The sequence below is a fragment of the Lutra lutra genome, chromosome 1 (assembly GCF_902655055.1).
Source record: "Lutra lutra chromosome 1, mLutLut1.2, whole genome shotgun sequence".
NCBI lineage: Eukaryota > Metazoa > Chordata > Mammalia > Carnivora > Mustelidae > Lutra > Lutra lutra.
This window is the reverse complement of record NC_062278.1, coordinates 13,136,876-13,149,664: the sequence shown is the minus strand read 5'-3', so window position 1 is coordinate 13,149,664 and position 12,789 is coordinate 13,136,876. Positions and strand designations below refer to the sequence as shown.

Here is a 12,789-nt window from a genome sequence, read left to right as displayed (position 1 = left end):
CGCTGTTTCTTTGTAATGCCAGGCCATGTCATTAAAAGTTCTTACAGTGGGCGCCTGGGTGGCTCTGTTGGTTAAGCGGTTAACGTCTGCCTATGGCTCAAGTCATGATCCCATCGGGCCCCACATCAGGCTCCCTGCTCAGCAGAGAGCCTGCTTCTCCCTCTGTCTCCTGCTCTGCCTACTTGTGCACGCCCTCTGTCAAATAAATAAATAAAATCTTAAAAAAAATTCTTATAGTAACTGAGTGATCTAATTACGACCCAGACACCTTGTTGTCTTACACACATTAGCGTATCATCTAACCCTCAAAGTAGCAAAGCCTACATACTGCCGCCACTTTTACAGTGCTGCACAATGAATACTTAAGTGACTCAGCATCAAGACAGAGTCAATGATGGGAGTCAAAATTAAAACTCAGGTTTAAATTATCTACAAAAAGCAAAACTTCTGGTCTTTACTGTTTTTCACACGTAGATATGTTCTTCAAAGTTTTAAGATTTAAAGCTATTGCTTTGAAAATGATTTGAAAAAATAAAAAAATTAAAACTAAGATTCAAAAAGACATTTTTGTTGCTTTTTAGGAAAGTGAAGATCTGTGAAGCAGCTGAAGCTGTTCTACTAGCTTAAAACAGATCTTTTAGTCAAAGGAAAATCACAGAATTTCTTTTTCTGAACTTCATGTAACTGACAAACACTAACCAAACCACTTGACCAACAAAGGACTCCATCAGCATTACTATTATTCAGTATTTTCTTGAAATCCCAGCCACCAGTACAATAAGAAAAAGAAATAGGCATACATATTGAAGAGGAAAAGTCAAATTTAGTAGCTACCCAGAAATCTGAGAACCAACTAAAAAACTAAGTGTTTAGTATCATGAACATTTAAAAGATAAAAGAAACAAACAGGAAACATGACTAAACATCTTAGAAGTAAATGATGTAATAAATGTACAAGACTTGTATGAAAGGGATTTTAATAAATGGACATTCTGTGTAAAGCTCTTGGTACTTCTTAAATTAACTTATAAATTCTAAAATTTATGTTAAAGTTCATCTTGAAAAGTATGATGTGATGGTTAATTTTATCAATTTGGCTTAGGTTACCATGCCCAGTTGTTTGGTCAAATATTCATCTAAATATTCCTGTGAAGGTCTTTTAAAAATGCGATTAATATTTAAATTAATAGAATTTGAATAAAGAAATACCCTCCATAATATGAGTGGGCCTCAACCACTCAGCGAAGGCTTTAGGAGTAAGAACTTCGGTTTCCCCAGGAAGGAATTCTCAAGACAGCAACATAAAAACCTTGCTCTGTAAAATTCAGACTCAGAACTGCAACATTAACTCTTGCCTAAATTTCCAGCCTGCCTTCTGCCCTACAAATTTCAAATTTGCCAGCCTCCACAACTGTGTTAAACAGCTCCTTACAAATGAACCGATCTGTCCCTCTCTCGCTTTGCATGTGTGTGGGCATGTGTGTAATACTTGGAAATGAAATAATATAGTACAGAAGCTGCAAGTAGTTAAGTTGTTATGATGCAGAAGTAATTATATTAGGAGGACACAACAGAGTTCAAATGACCAAAGACAGACACAGAAACAAATGAGAATTCAATGTATGACGAAAATAGGGAGGGAGAATTGGCTATTTCCAAAAAGTTCAAGATACAACTATCTTGAACCATATTCTAAAACAGGTTCCAGATGGAAGGAAGAGACAAACATAAAAACCAAAAATATAAAACTACTAAAAGAAAATATAAAATTAAAAAAACATACACGTGTGGAGAGTTTTCCTAAACTCCGAAAAAACATAAATAAACCTGTTCCAAGCAGGTAATTGCTTCCCTTTTCACTTTAGATCTTCCTGTATTGTGTTCTTTTTCCCTATAAGCATGCACTCTTTCTTTACTTCAAAAAAAAAATTTTTTTTTTTAAAGATTTTATTTAGGGATGCCTGGGTGGCTCAGTTGGTTAAGCAGCTGCCTTCGGCTCAGGTCATGATCCCAGCGTCCTAGGATCGAGTCCCACATCGGGCTCCTTGCTCATCAGGGAGCCTGCTTCTCCCTCTGCCTCTGCCTGCCATTCTGTCTGCCTGTGCTTGCTCTCTCTCCCTCTCTCTCTCTCTCTGACAAATAAATAAATAAAATCTTAAAAAAAAAAAAAAAGATTTTATTTATTTATTTGAGAGAGAGACAGTGAGAGAGAGCATGAGCTAGGAGAAGGTCAGAGGGAGAAGCAGACTCCCCATGGAGCTGGGAGCCTGATGTGGGACTCGATCCCGGGACTCCGGGATCATGACCTGAGCCGAAGGCAGTCGTCCAACCAACTGAGCCACCCAGGTGTCCCTTGACTTCAAATTTTATCCAAACTCCTTTTAGTGAGTAGTTGTTCATAAATCATGAAGATATAATGACAACTAGTATTTACCAAATGGATTCTTAATTTGGACTACCAGCAATAAAATTTTATCTTAAAATTAAAATCTGGAAAGAATAAAACATTTTAGAGATGATTAAGCTAAAAGATTTCACTTAGTTCTAGGGTTTTCAAACATTTGTATTTCTGGCAGTGAGACCAAAAAAAAAAAAAAAAAAAAAAAAAAAGAAATTTTGTATAGTCATAAACCCAATAAACAGACAAGACATAAAACAGGTAAGACAGAGTTGTCTGGGCTGACATTTCCGCAGGAAGCTCTGAGCTCTATGAATCCAGCACATCTATATCCTTAGTTGCAGCTCCTTAAACATGCCTCCAATGGAACAGCTGGAAGACACTGAACCAAGGAAACTCTCAAGTTATACATATGGTAAGTTCTAAGAGCAAAAAAGCAAAAGGCAACTTCAGTGTCTGTCAACAGGGGAATGGCTAAACTGTGAGGTGCACGTGTAATGAACACTCCTCCCAACAAGCACTCAGTAAAAATGTAGACCTAAATCTAAACCTTCAAACTGACAAGAGAATTAAGATCAAAACAAGTTAAAGACTGTGTGTATATATATTTATATATTATGCATAAAACATGCATATATTATATATTGTAATATATATACATACTATGACCAAATAAAGAAAAACCTATCCACAGGAAATTAGTTCAGAAGAGACAGACAGCAAAAACTTACAGTAGTTATCTCTAAGTACAGGGGTTAATGGTGAAAGTTCTCCTGTTGACTTTCCTACTTCCAATTTACTAAAAATTTTTGCATTGAGTATATAGTACACACTTACAGCCAGGAAAAATAATCAATGTCTTGCTGTCAAGGGGGGGAAATCCTTTAAGCCACAAAACAACAAAATGAACAATCCAGAGAGAAAGAGAAGTAACTTCCATATCCTAAATTGAGTGGTATGAACAGTCAAGGTGGGTTATGTAAGAGAAGCAAGCCTACCTTGTCAAATGCAGTTTTTTGCTCAGGTGGGGGGAAAACAGCTTTTTGTTCAGGTGGCTGTGCAGGAGCTGTCTTTAACTGAGCTGTGATAGCCTGGACCTGAGCCATCACGGCATTGTCAATGGCTGGCGACTGCGGTTTTGGAGGCTGTTGAAAAGTCTGAAGGATCTGCTGAAGCTTAAAGAATGGGAGAACTGATAAACCACATAACAAAGTATAATCACAGTATCAAAGGTTGATCTACTGGAAAAAAAAAATCTTAAAGGTAACTCAAAACAGCACAGGCACAAAGTGAACTGGAGAAAGAATACACCTTTTAGTAGAGGTTAAGTCTGTTGTAAATACCAGGAAACACACTGTGTGTCCTTTAAGGTTAAACATGTATGCTGATACCCTAACAGGCAGAAAACAACAGTCAAAAAGAGAAAATACACTGAATTGTGAACAAGGTGAAGAAACGTTTTCTAGAAAAATGTAAAAAATATCTCCAATGCAAATATAATTTTGAAGTTAGTCCGAAATGCTAGAATCATGAACCATAATACCAACCAGTCAGCAGTTCTGAAGTTCTCTTCACAGGGGCACTGCTACTGCTCCGCACACGGCTCCCTTACTTCTCACCTTTCCCTCACTGCCCGTTATCCCTATGCTGTTACCTGCCTTGTAAATGCTTTTCTAGGTGAAAAGGAGAAATATTTCCTCCTTTGAATGTGTTCATTAGTTAGGAATGGAAAATAAAAACTGAAAATAGTACCTAACTGCATGGAATTTAATCTTGAGATGGTAGTTTACCTGTTGACCTTGAGTTGTCTGAAACAGTTGGGCCACAGCAGCAAAAGCGTCAGAGCTAGGCATCTGTGCTACAGCTGGTACAGAGTTTGTAGTGGCTTGGGGCGGTTCAGAAGAAACTTTAACTGGAGGTGGAGGTGAACCTAAAAAAGAAAAGGCCATTAAGACCTGCAAAAACTTTAACCTCCCAATTTTCCTTTTTAAACTCCATTAGCTTTTTTTACTAAACACTGCATTTAGTTTAACATACAGGAAAAATAAAGATCATGGTACTAGACTCTGTACTATAGCAAATACATGAAAGAGCATATTTTTATTAGAAATAAGAACTGTGAAAAGAAAACCATACCTTCCAAGATGTAAATTCAAAAGTCTTTCTTATGGAAAAATTCCAATATAATCAGACCACAAACTTCTCACGTACAAAAGTTATACCAGTATTTTTCTAAGTTCACAGATCTACTTGGCCATACCTTCATTATTAGTAACATTTTCTGCTACTGGGGCGGCATTACTGGTTCCTGCAGCCATGTCCAAAAGAGGCTGAATAATTTCAATTTTGAATACTCCATTTTTTTGCCAAAGGTTCAGCACACGAACTATTTTACTCTGTTAGGTGCAATAAAACATGAATATACAATAAATATTTTCACAAATAATGTATTATACCTCTAAAAAAGAAAGAAATCTCTAAGCTAATAATTCCATACTAAGTCTGTTTCATAAACAGAAAAAATTTATCTTTAGAATTACCACCTGGTTAAAACTACCCTCAACAGCCTTTCTTCAGTAGTATAAACAAGAATAAAAAGCAAGGGAGAAAAAGAAACAGAAAAAAATATATATAAGCTAGATAATAAAAAGAAACATGATAAAAAATGTACCTCAAGTTTTCACTGTATTTATGATTAAAAAGAAATACCATCACTGTCAAAAGGAAGTAATTATCTTAGAAAAGTAAATGAAGAAGAATTTCTTCAGGATGATTTTAACCATTAAAATATTTAAGAAACTGGCCTGTAATTGATAGCTAAGTCATTTTATGGCCCAGTAAATATGATGGCAAGCGAGAGAAGATGTGTCATTCATGGGAAAAATAACTCTTATGTCCTACTCAGGAAATGATTTTTTTGTCTTGTATATTTTTCCCATTAAGAACATTCCTCTAAGAATATAGATAGAGAATCCACAGCACCCAAATTTATACAGTGTTCACTGTAATTGTCTTCATTCTTCTGAGTGGTTTTAGCAGTGTATTTCTCCCACCTACTGGGAGTGCAGTTATCATGTCTGTAATGTTCTTTCTTCTACCCTTTTTATAGTACATAGTAAAGTCAGCTGTAAAAATGAGGAATTAAATACTGCAGTCTGGTTGCTAATGAATACCATTTGTGCTCCAGCCTCTCAAAATGCCAGGAAAAGCTACCGACTATTGGTCCCGTCTTTCTGCAATAAGCAACAATACGAGGTAAGTACCGCCTTTTTCTATGGCAGAATTTATCACTCAACTACAAGTCAATCTTTCCAACTCCCTTTTCAACAGTACAACATTCCAGAAGAATTTCACAAGAAAATACATAAACGTGAGATGGCCACGTGAGAAAACACTGGGTTTTGTTTCAAGTTCACAGAGATCCCCATATAATTCTCTTTCAAATATATAATATACATTTAAATACATTTAAATATAGAAATAGTACAAGTTTTCATTTAAAAATTATTAACTATACCTTATCTTCAGATGGACAAAGATATAAATATTGGAATGTGGCGGTTATGTTTTTAGAGAATCTTGGCCCAAAAACATCTTTATCAGTTCCAAACTGATGACGAGACTGTCGCACAATTGAGTCAATTACATATAATCCTGGAACCTTGTACTCTGGTTTACACTACAAAGATAAAGATGCAAAGTTAACACAAGAAAAGCAAAATCACAATTTGATGCCCAATAATCTTTCTTTTACGTGGATAAACTCTGTATACCCAATGACTGTTGCTATTTAGAAACTGCGTGAGTATTTGGTTCTTTTATTGGCTAGCTTGTCAAATTTCCCACAGGTGTGTACAGAACTACCAATTCTCCTGACTCTCCAGATCCCCAATATTTTACTTTCCTCTGATCCCTCTCTCCCCTCACAATTTCCCCAAATCAACATTACTTTACTAATCCCTAAGCCACTTCCACACAAATCCACTTATTATGATACTCTCTACTCCCAATTCATCCTGCTTAAAAAAATAATTTCTACCTCTTAAAGTTATCAAAAAGATAGTTTTAGTAACATCAATTTTAAATCTAGTCAAGTATAGTACCAGAGAAAAGAAAAACTGAAAGGAGAGATCACATTTTTGGCCCACCAAATCAATAAGAAGCAAGGAGAAACAGACACATATATATTTCTGGTGGTACAACCTTTATGGATGATGATTTAGCAATAAAAGCAAAGCCTTATTTGATCCAACAATTCCACATCTAGAAATTTATCATAAGGAAAACCATTAAGATGTGGCTAATTTTTTCCTTAAGGCCAGCCACTGAGTTGAAATGTCCAAAAGGAACTAGCTGAGTAAACTGTGGAAACAATCATGCAATGGAGTACTTTTTGCAGACATTTCATGATAAATTCAGTGGGAAAGCAGCTACTGATGTCACCAGTTTCTTTTATGAATGTATGTGTACAGAAATAAAAAATGAGTAGATCCATAAAAATATCATAGTAATTTGGGGTGGTGACAAATAGGTAATTTTAATTTTTTTCCATTTTACTTATTGGTACTTTGATTTGCTACTATAAAAACTTCCCCTGATCATTTTTTTGGTCTGTTGGGAGTCTAACTCCTAACTCTCAGTTAGTATTCAAAGGCCATGGATTAAAGACAATGCCACACGCATTTACTGGTTCGTACTATGAAACACAGCTCCAGGTTTTGGGGAGGGGAGGGGTAGACAGAGAGGTTTATTAAGTCTCTGTTCTCAGTCCTCCCCTGGTGAGACAGATGTGTGCTCATCGATAGTTATAAAACCAGATACAACTGCAAAAGTGAAAAATGATTTAATTATGATAGGAGCAGGAAAAAGTTGGAAAAACTTTACAAACTGATTTCATTAGAAATACTTCAAGATGAGTTAAATGTCAACGAAGTAAACAGAGCAAATGGCACAGGAGGCACATCAGACTCAGAGAAGAGTCATGCTGAGTACACAGGAAACTTGCTGAGTGCCTACCTTATACTAATTAATAAACAGCATTGCTATACATTTTCGGTTAAAAAACAAACTCAAGCAATTAACAAGAACACCTAGTGACAACTTTTTTGTTAGAGTGGCTTTAGAAGCAAGCAACCAAATTACAATTTACAAAGTAAATTACAAACACTGATCATAACTAAAATGAAGTAATAAGGAAATGGATAGTTACCTTTTTGATGAACTTTTCTACTATTTGAACTACATGCTTATAAAGCTGAAAAGAATTAAAAGAAAATTATTGTACGGTTTACATATTTCTACATATTCAGTAATATAATTAGAAAATACTTAAAACCTTAAAATTTGCACAATGTGAATTCTCAAAATACTGAATGAACCATGACAAATAATCCCTAGTAAGTGAACAATCATGAATCAGAAGAGAATTAACCAAAACAAACTACAAAAATACCCCCAAAAGGTCCTTTTATTAAAGATTTTTAATCAATAAACCTTAATAAGGCAGTGTATTCAGGCAACTATGAGCCCAATAAAAACAGTGGAACTGGAACTAAATAATGCAGTTTCTAAAGTGAGTCAGCTACTTACAGTGTGATCTTGAGGAAAACATTTAATTTCACGGAGCCAGAGCTGTTTTTTTTTTTTAATGTAAGTATGAGGCTAATACTCAGCTGATTTATGGCAAGAATTAACTAAAACAAAGAAAAAATCCTTTCATTCTACTCTCTACTTCTATTCAACTTTCTGACACTGACACACACACACACACACCAGCAAATACATGAGGCAACAAATGTGCTAATTAGCTTGACTGTGTTAATCATTTCATAATGTGTAAGTGTATCAAACCATCATTTAAAAAATAATTTATTTAAACAAATAAATAATTATTTTTAAATAAATTTGATTTTGTCAATTATACTTCAATAAAGTTGGAAAAAATATAAATGGGAGATACTAAAACAACAAAAAAGGGAAAAAGGTTTTGAAATAATGTGTTACATTTCAAATATATTGTACCGTATTATCACGTGTCTTCAGCAAAAGCTAGTTACTGTTCTTTGATTCACGCCTAAACTAAGAGGATGAATTCTCATGTTTAAAAGTATTTTCAAAATTTCAAAAACAGTTTTTGAATTAAATATATTTTATTCTTACCTTAATAGCTTTAATAGCAGCTTTAGTGATAAGAATCATCTTGGCTCGAGAGATGGGAGGTTTCATATCCATAAGTGAAAAGAGCTTAAAAAACAAAAATAATTTAGAAATTAAAAGTTAGAGGTCAATTCCCCCCACTTCTACAAAGATAATGCAATTTTTTAATTAAAAGAATAACAAACTTTTGGAACTAAGGTGAACAATTTAGCTCGTAAAAAAATTCCAAGCACTTTCCTATATACCTGCATCGCTACCAAGAAAATACAATGGAAAAGATACTAAAAAGAGCAAGAAAGAAAAAATAAGAGATTTACTAAAACTATAACTAAAAACAAAAAAAAAAAACAAAAAAACCACAAAACACCTAGAAAATTTTACTAAAGAACTCAGAAATAATTTGAATGGAAACATACCAGGGGTTTCTGAGATTGGCAACAGTATGACTCAATATTTAATGCAAACCTCACTGAGATTTTGGAGAACTTCAAATAATTCTAAGGTTCATTTGGAGAAAGATGTATTAAATTAGGCCAAGAAATTTAAAATGCTGGAATTCACAATTTCTTGATTTAGTCAGACATAAAAATAGCACCATATTTACCAAATCTCATGACAGTAAATCCAACAATAAGGTGCTCCCCATGAGATTCAACCACACATGCACACTTTTCCCCCCAATATTTAAATCAAAACAAGACATAATCAGAGCCCACAGAGAGTTACAAAGATAAAATCCTGACATTAAGAAGCTTGTATCTAGCTTCTTAAATTCTTTTTTTGTTTGCTTTTGTTTTGGTTAAAAAAAAATTTATTTACTTGAGAGAGGGCATGCTCAAGTACTCACGGGGTGGGGGACACAGAGGGAGAGGGAAACCAGCAGACTCCCCACTGAGCAGAAAGCCCATGCAGGGGGCTCCAAGCCAGGACCCTAAGATCAGGACCCGAGCCTAAACCAAGAGTCAGCTCAACCAACTGAGCCACCCGGGTGCCCATTTGCATTTTGTTTAATCATGGGCACATACTCACCCTATGACTTCTAAAAAGATAATTTGTGGGATTTTTTTTTTTTTAAAGTAGGCTCCACCCTCAATATGGAGCCCAACACAGTGTGGCTTGAACCCACCACCCTGAGATCCAGACCCAGCTGAGATCAAGAGTCAGATGCTTAACTAAAGGAGTCACCAAGGCACTCCTAAAAAGATACTGTGAAATAATTAAGTTTCAGGGCTATATACGAATCATATTTCCAAACAATGTTGATACTCCACATATGTAATCTCTAGGACACAGATCTTTACTAGATCACTAAGAAGTTAACCTAAAGTACAAAAGTCTCTTTTTGTAATGTAAACAGCCCTATTTGACAATATACCCTAAAAATTCAGAAAATTTTCACAGCTCTTCACACAACTACAGACACAACGGGACTACAGATAACAGTAACAGTAATATTAGAAAAGGCATGGAATGCCAGAGATAATCAATACAAGAAAGATACTCTGGTTTAAGCAGAGAAAAGTAGAATTCTTCCGTAAGTAATATTAAGATTAAAAAAATTGGGGAAAACACAGATAGTAACAAAGAAATTTGTTTTAAAAAATGCGATTCTCTGAAGAGGGTCACCAATTCTTTATTATTTCTTTACCAAGGTAATAAAAATTATCCTTGAGAATAAATGCTCATTAACAGAAAACAATTAGAAAGGAGACAGTAATCTTTGAGACTAATATAAAATGATGGGAAATGAAAAAACAATTTAAAATATTACAATTTAAATACAAATTCTAAAAATATAAACACTGCATGAGATATATACCATGCATTTTTATAAAGGATATTTTCTTACCGTTTATAAGTTATAAAATTTATTATGTCAATTGTTATTACTGCTGTTCTATTTTCTTCTCTGTAACTTAATGTAGAGAAAAGGGATGCAAAAAAGTTTATACATGATCTTTAGGAATGAACAACAGTGAGAACTACTTCTCTGGTCATTAAAAGCTTAGAGAATCATATTTTCATGAAACCTAAGCAAAAAGTACTCATTTATTGTATCAAATAGCACTCCTTGATTACTTCAGCAGCGAGCAACTTGCCTTATTAAAAAACCTCAGCCAACTGAGCACACAAGACAGACCAATGTACCATCACATAAAATACTCCATAGTCTCTATTTAAATTACAACTTATTTAAAAAAATGAAAATAGACTATATCATACAGCACTATAACCATTCATGCAAAACACCAGCAAGAGAACCCTCAAGTGCTATTATCAAAGAGCCAGTAAAAAGGATGTTAAACATTTCATGAAGAAGGATGACTTGGTAAGAGAGGAGGGAACCAGCATCTGAGGGCCTATGATGTATAAGGAAGAATTAAATTTAGTGGTATATAATTTTATTTAATCATATTAACAACTGGAGGGAGGAGGATGGGGGGTGGGCTAAATGGGTGATGGGTATTAAAGAGGGCATTTGCTGTGATGAGCACTGGGTGCGGTATGAAAGTGTGGAATCATTAAATTCTACACCTGAAACCAATTTTATCATATGTGTTAATTAACCAGAATTTATATAAAAAGTTGAGAGGAAAAAAAAATCCATATTAACAACTAACACATTCTCTTCCAACTGTTTAAGATGATACTCAAAAGGGTTACTTACACATCTGTTTCGGATGATGCCCAGGGAATGGGTTTGAACCATAATTTGTAGATTTTATAGCTCACAAACCCCCCCCTTTTTAAAGATTTTATTTATTTATTTGACAGAGAGAGTGAGCACAAGCAAGGGGAGTGGCAGAAGGAGGGAGAGGGAGAAGCAGGTTCCCAGAGGACCAGGGAGCCCAACATGGGCCTGGATTCCAAGACCGTGGGATCATGACCTGAGGCAGCCGCTTAACTAATTGAGCCACACAGCTGCCCCTATAGCTCACAATTCCTAATAGCACATTCATACCCTTAATGCAATGCTGCTTATAGATTAAATACATACGAGACCATTATGATGGGGAATACCGACAAAACATGAAGCAGGCATCTGTGCCTATCTATATATATATATTATATTGACTCAGGGATAATGACTAAATATATTCAATTTATACTGAAGTTCAGGCAGACATGAGAATATGGCTCTTGAACACAGAAATGGTCCAGTCTAGAAAATGAAAAGTCACAGAGTCAAGACCATGAGTGTGGGTGAGAAGAAATTTGTAGTAAGAAGAAAGCGAAGAAAGAACACGTAAGCTAGGATGTATCAAAATGCCACTGTGGTATAGAGAAAGGGGTTGCACGAATGAATAAGATCAGGATAAATACCAGAAATTAAAGGCATATGGCATGGTCAAATGTTGTCAGAGGTGCATGGTTTGACTATTAGGTGGCTGAACAGATACTAGGATACTAGTTTTTCAAAGTGATTTCAAAGGCCAACTGGTAAAGAAGTAGGAGGTGAGGAGGCAGAAATGCAGTTTTGTGTAATTTTTCATTAATTTAACAAATTTCTGAGCTCTCAGGAAGTGTCAAGCTCAGTGAGTGGTACACAGAGGAGGCAGAGCCATGTTTCAGTGCTTTACAGATGACCGCTCTTAAAACATCTCTTACTTGTAAGCACTGCGATGCTTCTGTCACATTTTTCTTTTTAGACAGTCTTTGCTTTCCTTTACAAATGACTGTTTTTAACCTTAAGGCCAAAAATCTGTATTTGATATAATTTATAAAGAAAAACAATACTACAGGCAGATAGAGAAGTTACAAAACCCAAGGCTGAAAAAATTACCTTTAAAAGCTCGATGAATGTTACTAATATTTTACTGACTTCTTCGAAGCACAAATTCATCAGTTTCTATCTTATGCAAGGCAAAAAGTTTCCCTGATAACTAGATCAATACCTTCCTTGGATATAGAGACCCAGAAATTATGCTGAAATTGATATACCTTACTGGAATTATGTGCACTGACACTACCTATTTAAATAGAAACACTAATTGCTTTTGTGGTAGTTGGATATTATAATTCCACATGAGAACACTGAGGCATAAAAGTTCAAGAATCTGCTCAAAATCATAATTTAGGTGGTAAATTTAATCTGTGGTCCACCACTACCCAAAGCTCAAGTTCTTTCCAATAACTACCTAACAATAAAGAAATTATTTCATTAATACTATAATACATTATCCTAGAGGAATGAATAGCACACAGACATTAAAGATGATAGACTATACAACTAA

At 35.0% G+C, this 12,789-nt stretch overlaps 1 protein-coding gene across 3 annotated transcripts in view; it reads right to left on the bottom strand.

Annotated features, from left to right (window-relative positions):
* Positions 1-12,789, bottom strand: part of SCAF4 (SR-related CTD associated factor 4) — a 70,700-nt gene that overhangs the window by 38,689 nt on the left and 19,222 nt on the right. For all 3 annotated transcript variants that reach the window (XM_047721108.1, XM_047721099.1, XM_047721116.1), the window contains exons 2-7: positions 8,558-8,641; positions 7,608-7,652; positions 5,916-6,077; positions 4,659-4,794; positions 4,189-4,328; positions 3,397-3,573 (exon numbers count right to left, since the gene is read on the bottom strand). In XM_047721108.1, coding sequence (XP_047577064.1) covers positions 3,397-3,573; positions 4,189-4,328; positions 4,659-4,794; positions 5,916-6,077; positions 7,608-7,652; positions 8,558-8,641 — 744 coding nt within the window. The remainder of the gene's footprint in view (positions 1-3,396; positions 3,574-4,188; positions 4,329-4,658; positions 4,795-5,915; positions 6,078-7,607; positions 7,653-8,557; positions 8,642-12,789) is intronic.